This window comes from Scatophagus argus, chromosome 3, assembly GCF_020382885.2.
Source record: "Scatophagus argus isolate fScaArg1 chromosome 3, fScaArg1.pri, whole genome shotgun sequence".
In the NCBI taxonomy this organism is placed as follows: Eukaryota; Metazoa; Chordata; class Actinopteri; family Scatophagidae; genus Scatophagus; species Scatophagus argus.
Genome location: NC_058495.1, coordinates 16,692,700 through 16,699,868, shown reverse-complemented (window position 1 = coordinate 16,699,868; position 7,169 = coordinate 16,692,700). Strand labels below are relative to the sequence as shown.

The window sequence follows — 7,169 nt, the reverse complement described above, 5'->3', positions numbered from 1 at the left end:
GTGTGTTCCAAGAATTATTTTGGATAAACTTGTCTGACTAAAGTAAGCTACCTTGGCTTTTTTTTGGGTGCACCTTTTTATGAAAGCACTTGATTAAAGATTAAAGATTAAAGTGACATATCTTGTCATTGGAGGAAACTCACTCCAACGAAATTTGTTCTCTGCATTTAACCCACCCAAGTGACGTGCACACACACACAGCAAACCCGGGGCAGTGGGCGACCGCGTGCAGCGCCCGGGGAGCAGTGGGGGTTAGGTACCTTGCTCAAGGGTACCTCAGCCATGGACACCGGGACGGGGAATCGAACCAGCGATCCACCGGTTACGGGTCCGACACCCTAACCGCTGATCCACGACTGCCCCCCAAAAGTCGAGCCAGCCAGGAGTCGAACCTAGAATCTTCTGATCCGTAGTCAGACGCGTTATCCATTGCGCCACTGGCCCTACTTGCACAGCTGTATCAATAGACCTGAGATATGGTGCAAAAAATCAGCTCTGTAGCTGTGTGGAAATGAAATTCATTTTAATTCTGTTGGTATTGTTGCTGTGGTGCTCTTGGCTGAATGCCAGATTTTCTTCCAATTTATCTTAAAAGATTACTGAATGTTTTCCAAAGCAACAGAGCTGGCTGTTGAATTTCTAAAGGAACATTTTCATACAAAGTCACAAACAGATTTACATCAAACAAAAGTAAGACTAAGACCAAACAACTATGTGCTTGGATATCTCTTAAAGGAATGGTAAGTAAGTAATCTTAAAATGTATCACATATACAGGTATCAGTTACATAATGATATTTAAATACTGAAAAGACTGTTAAATATATCATATTGTTTCTTCTTTTTTGTAAAAGACAGTGTATGTCAAAGGTGTGCAAATATTTATGGTAACAACTGTTGTAAAAGATGTTTTATGTATCCTGTGGAATGTATGTTTCTGGAGTATTTATTTCGAGGTGGGAGCGAGCACATGGATCCACATGAATCTCTTTACCTTTATCATTTGATTTGGATGGCTGATTACTCTGTAGGGGTCTGATTTGATTGCCTGTGATTGGGTAATCACAAGATAACATGATGAGCTTGTTACATCGGAGTTCCTATTAGTCACTAATCTGACCCATCTAAAAGGGGAGATTTACCTCCATTACTTCTGTTTGGCAGCCACTTAAATTTGTCATGAGCAAATGATGTGTAGTATATTAAAATTGATCTCTCTTCAGTTTCCTGGGCTCATAGCGTTGGACCTCTTGGATCTTCCTGCTGCATGTATCCACAATTTCCTGAACACCCTGCACCCTGAGGATATGTAGCATGTCACCGCAAATCCCACGACTGTGTCCAAGTTTTATCTGCTAGGTCCTCCTGATTTTGTGATTAGTCTAAATATTGTGGATATTTAGGCTAATCTGCTGCTGGCAGACAGGACTTTATTGTCAATACAAAAACAGCGTGTGTTGTTATGATTCTGACAAATATCTCAGGAATAAGTGAGTGTTCTTTAACATGTCAGGGGGCATGAAGATGTGACTGGAAACACTGAAGCGGTTCTACATGAATAACTCGTGCATAAACCTTGTCAGGGCTCTCTCACTTACCAAGCTCTCCGAGGATATTAAGCACATTTCCTGCCATGTGTTTATACACAGTCCAGCATGAGGTTGTGTCCAATTAAATAAGCTTAAATTAGCAGCTGCCGGCAAATTTATAATGTGTAAATGCAGCATAACTAGATGTTATGATTGCAAAGACATTTCAGTTTTCAGTTCTTCCTTCCTAATAATGGATTCTTTTCATTTGAGGATAAATAAATGAGGCTAATGAATAATAAATACAGGGCATAAGCAGAGTCACTTACTGCATTTAACCACTCACTTTTACAATCAAATAAAAAGAACATGCAAACAAATTGCCCTGGCAGGTGGCAGTTTCAAATACATTGTCAAGTTCACTCATGAAAGACTGAAATGGAAAGTACCCCACCAGGTGTTGCATCACTGTTACTACAAAAGAAAGCTATGAGTAGATTTTACTATGAACCAATGATTTCTTTTACTAATTTCTTGTCACAGTACTGGCTGTGGGCATGATGGATTAAATATAAATCAGTTTTTTACACATAGCAGTAAGCTAAAGAGTTAAGAAGCATTACAGCAATTAAGAAAGATTTATGTTCTCCCTTGGGTCACTTTCCCAGTAGATGTTTTGATTGTGAAAAGCACAGGTGTTAACAATAACATTTACAATGTATTTGCACTATTCAAGTGTTCCATTAAGCTAAGACAGTATGGCAGTGAACTACACTGGACAAAAACATATAAATAAATAAATGTATTTTTCCCACCTGTGCTTTTCCCACAATGACCTGTCAAAATGTGTCTCTGTGAAAAAAAAAATCCCCAAAATATTTACCAGGTGATAAATATTTAAGTTATGCTGATAAAACTCTGGCCTTAATTAGCATTTCCAGAGCTTGTTAATGTCATTAGTAATATCTTTCTGCACACAGATACCAGCCCTAAATGATGGGATATTGGCCTCTGTAGTCAGTGGAGTTGTACCAGCACCATGTCATGAAATGTTTCTTTCTTAAACTTTACTTTGCACACATATAACACAACACATAAAATACAATGGATACACACTTACTACTTTATTAAAAAATAACATTTAATACGCAATGATACAATGCTGTACAATAGTGTGTGTGTGTGTGCAGAGGGAGCAAAGGTGTCCCAGAGAAGACTGTGAGTGAAGGGCTGCTGGTCGGCTGGGAGGACGTGCTCTAGTTGTCTCATGCTGCATTCATCACACATGGAGGTCCCACTGTGGTGCGCATTCCAGAGCAACTTTCGCAGACTCTGAAAGACTCACTTTTGATCTATTTCATCTTTTTTTCAATTTGTTATTTTTATGTGTTGAATTGTTATCGTCATGTTCGTTCCTACAAAGAGCAGGGTCAAATCACATGGGAAAACTCACAAACCCTGAGTTTCTGACTTTTGTAACGGCTATGTCAAGTCAGATATTAGTATTTGTGGAAGGCCCTCATGTTATGAATGCAGCATTAGTCCTGAGACGAGAAATGCAACTGTAGGGTCTACTGTTCTGGGGTCAGTCAAAGACGGTCAGATGAAGTACGTGATTCTACCATGGAGCAAACATCACTTCTGAAAATCAACCACAACTGAGGCCACGCCAAATATACCTCACATGTGCAGTTGTAGGACTACAGTGGTGGAAACACAGGCAAACATGAATTTTGGCAGACTGAGACCCCGGAAAAATGACAGAAAGGTTCAGGTAATACTGCATGGCCCTATTAATGAATGAATGAATGAATTTCTGCATCGTCTTAGACAGACGCCATAGTGCATGTCATACAAAAAGAAAAAAGCCATCAAAAAAAATTCTAAACGCATGGTAGATGGAGACTAGTGGCATTTTACAGAATATCACATTATTTCACAAAATAGTGGAGCAGTCTCACAGTAAACTTGTCCATGTTTCAGTGGACAACATGAAGCACGACGATGTGAGATGGCAGTATTTAGCTCTGCAACAATGTAACAGCAAAAAGAAAAAGGAAGTTAAAATAAACACTAAAATGGGATTAAGTGCCAGATCAGACGAGTCGGTAAAGTCCACAGTTTACGGGGGCTTTTGAGTAGCCTTTTTTTGCCTAAACCTTGTGTCATTTTTTATTTAAACTGCTACACAAAAAAAACTGGCAGTGCTAATAAACCAGATGACACACAGGCTTCATTTATCAGGCCATCAATTCTCTAGTTAACTTAGAAAACGTAGCTCAATTCATGCAGACACTGACTCTAAATTTAAGAAGTAAAATAATGATTACAAGATGTCAGGTCTGCAGATTTTAAACTCAAGTGTGAACTTACAGATACGGGGTGACTGGGTTGTTAATTAGCAGCAACCGTGCTGAACATTGTTGCATTTCTTAATGCATCTCAGTTTCAAGGCATGTGTGGAAGACTTCATCATGCAAATTATATGACTAAGGAAGGCTCGATAATTCAGAAAGACTAGCAAATAACCAAAAATTGTGTCTTAGGGTTTTTATACTTTGTGAGAAATACAAAATTAAGTAAATGACATACTAAATTGGCTAATACAAATTCTACTGAGGGACTATGGTGTTGAGAAGTATTAGGTTAGATAAGAAACTTTCTCTAAGAGTTGCAGATTCCCTAGTTCCTGAAGAGTAGAAAAAAAAAGCCTTGTCCTAATGGCAGCAACTTTAGCTTTTTTGAAGGAAAGTTCCTCACATCAATATGATTCACAACTAGGTTCACGACACACTTGCATCATTGCCCTGAGAAATATGTTCCCTCACGGCTGTGGGTCTGGAGATGCCTTTTGATTTTGTCGGAACGGCTGAAGCATTTGCCACACACGGGGCAACTGTATGGCTTCTCTCCAGTATGGATTCTCATGTGTACCTTCAGGTGAGCCATCTGTGTGAAGCCCTTCCCACAAATCTGGCAGCGGAATGGTTTTTCTCCCGTGTGGCTACGCTGGTGCTCCTGGAGTCTGCCAGAGGAGCTGCAGCATTTCCCGCATACTCCACAGCGGTAAGGTTTTTCTCGTGTGTGCACCTGTACGTGCACGTGCAGGTGGCCAATGTGACTGAACGCCTCACCACAAACCTTGCAGCAAAATGATGACATGTGGCCTTGCAGGGGGGATTTTTGATGGGGGCAGTCCACAGCATTGGCTCCTTGGTTGCGCATGTGAGAGGCCTGTCCTCGGTTAGCTCCAGTTCCAGTTCCCTTAGCACCAACCATCTGTCCTCCATTCTCCACCCCAATAATGTCAATGTTGTTCTCATTCGAGCAATTTGGATTGACTGGTGCGAGGGGCTGAGCGCTACTGTTGGAGGAAGTGGAACCTCTGTGGCCTCCTCCACTCTCTACCTTCACATGCCTGGAGGGGCCTCGAGATCCAGGGTCCCTCTCCCTGTTCTCCACACCTTGACTCTGAGGGATGTTGGATGTGTGAGGGCCTTCCTGGGGATATTCATTTGCAACACGTGGGGGAGTGAACATGTTCTCTGGTGTGCTGCAAGAGCCATGACCACGAAGCTGATCATCTCCCTGGTTGGCCCGAAGATCTCTTTTATCCTTAATCTGAATAGGGATACGCTCTTCATGCCCCATGCTAGGACTCCACTCACGCCGTGGATGCTCGCCATCCTCCTCATCCAACAGCGCCATGGACGGACGATCTGAGAACACAAAAGGAAGAAGAGGCTCAGATGAAAATATGAACTCAGTTTCTGCAAACGCAAGAGTAAGGGTGTCCATGGCACACTGCGAGCCATTAGTACGCTGGTTCCCACTAGAAATACACCATAGCAAGTTTTTGCATCGTAAAATGCAAAGGGCTGAACTCGCTACTTTGCGGGCCTACACTGAAAATATTTTAAGAGAAATAAAGGAACAGCGGCAATATACTGCAGGTATGAATTATAACCAAGCTGGTCAACACACCGGACAGAAGCTTAGACAGTAGATTCAACCAAATCTTGACGCAACTTGTTTCATGATCAATTTAGTTAGAAAGTTGATAAAATATACTTTACCCCCCCCCCCCAATAAAACAATCCGGGAAACCAAGAGTACATTTACAATATTGAATATTGACACTGCGTGTTATCATTACATAAAGTATTCAGTTGCTTGGACTTTTACCCAAGAGTTTACTAAAACTAATTCAAAGTAGACGTAATTGGGATACTTGACACTGCTAACAGAAAAAATACTGATTTCAACTGAAAGTGTGCGTAAAGACATGTGTATAAACAATATAAAGAAGTTAAGACTGCATAACATATTTTATCATTATGAATAGTGGAAACTTTGGCGACAGTTTCAACCATTGGTCTGTATGGATAGGAAGCTTTAAATTTGGAGCAAACAGACGCTGTGACACAACAGGTGACCACTATTCATTTTATCAATGTTTACTTCTATGTATCCCTGTCAAATAAATCATGAATTGGAATCGAGACTACGGAAAAATGCACACAAGTATCCAGGTATATCTAAACGCTAACCCAGGTGTATGCTAGTCGGCTAAACTAGCTGGCTGGCTAACGAACAAAGGTTGCTAACGTGCTAGCCTCTCCACAACAACAGCAGCTAACGTCAACTAGCTCGCTAACAGCTAAAGTTAACTTGCCTGGAAGTGGTGTAACATTATTCTGAGGCAATTTATTGTGTCGTTACACCAATCATGTGTGCAGTCATTTTCACTTCACTACTTAATGCACCCCACAGGCTCGGCTGATAGGATATAAAGGGGCGCAACTGCACTGCTCTTAGCTCTCATAGCGGCGCTAACCTGGCCATATTTCAATTCCAGCGTCTCGCAGCCTGCGTCTCAGATGGTCGTTCTCCCGCTCCCGGATCGCTATCTCCTCCTGATACTCCAAAATCGTATCCTCTACAGATTTGTAGATCTCCTGCGCAGCAAGCATGAGACGCTCAGTCAAAAAGACGTTTAAAAACTGCAGTTTGGTCATTTTCTTGTGGCTCCACGGAGGTCTTGCTATCATCCAAAATGGACCAAAAAAGATGCTCGACCAAGTCACGTGACCCCGAGTTGTTTCTTCTTCTTCTCCCCCTTCTACTTCTTTCCCCCGAGGATGTCAACTCCCGTTATTGATCCGCGATTAACAGTTTCAGCTCGGACAAAAACGCTTTTCGTTTATGTTTCAGCGTTGCGGAGATGACTGGTTTGGTTTGGGTTGGTTGAGGCTAACATCATGTCACACATTCTAACGGGTCACACTATCTGGTGTAACACCTGCTACTATCAGTGTGACTGTATGACAGAACATCGTCCTAATGTTGAAAGGTGCAACGTTCAATGAGTTGCAGTGTATTTCAACATTGGCAGTGCGTCTTATATTTATATATGTCGTAATTATGAAACTATTTCTAGGTGTCATGTTTGCTCTGTGGCTTTAAATGGTAATTTGATATCTAAAAAGTGCTATCACACATATAATGCAATGGAAAACACATTTTTTTAAAAAATGAAATGAACTGAAGCTATACTTTTGGTACTATATACTTCATTTAGACTTGATTGTAATTTATCTTGTCAAAATTGTTTATCAGTTAGAGAATTCAAAATAGTTTA

At 41.1% G+C, this 7,169-nt stretch overlaps 1 protein-coding gene and 1 non-coding gene across 2 annotated transcripts; both read right to left on the bottom strand.

Moving 5' to 3' along the window:
- Positions 1-371: 371 nt before the first annotated feature.
- On the bottom strand, positions 372-444 carry trnar-acg. The gene has a single exon. It is a non-coding gene; the product is annotated as a tRNA-Arg (tRNA).
- A 2,184-nt stretch (positions 445-2,628) lies between these two features.
- On the bottom strand, positions 2,629-6,806 carry LOC124056614 (zinc finger and SCAN domain-containing protein 22-like). Its single transcript, XM_046384233.1, has 2 exons — positions 6,366-6,806; positions 2,629-5,247 (listed from the first exon to the last, which is right to left on the bottom strand). The coding sequence occupies exons 1-2, from the start codon at positions 6,577-6,579 to the stop codon at positions 4,328-4,330; spliced, it is 1,134 nt and encodes a 377-aa protein (XP_046240189.1). The 5' UTR covers positions 6,580-6,806; the 3' UTR covers positions 2,629-4,327.
- Positions 6,807-7,169: the final 363 nt, after the last annotated feature.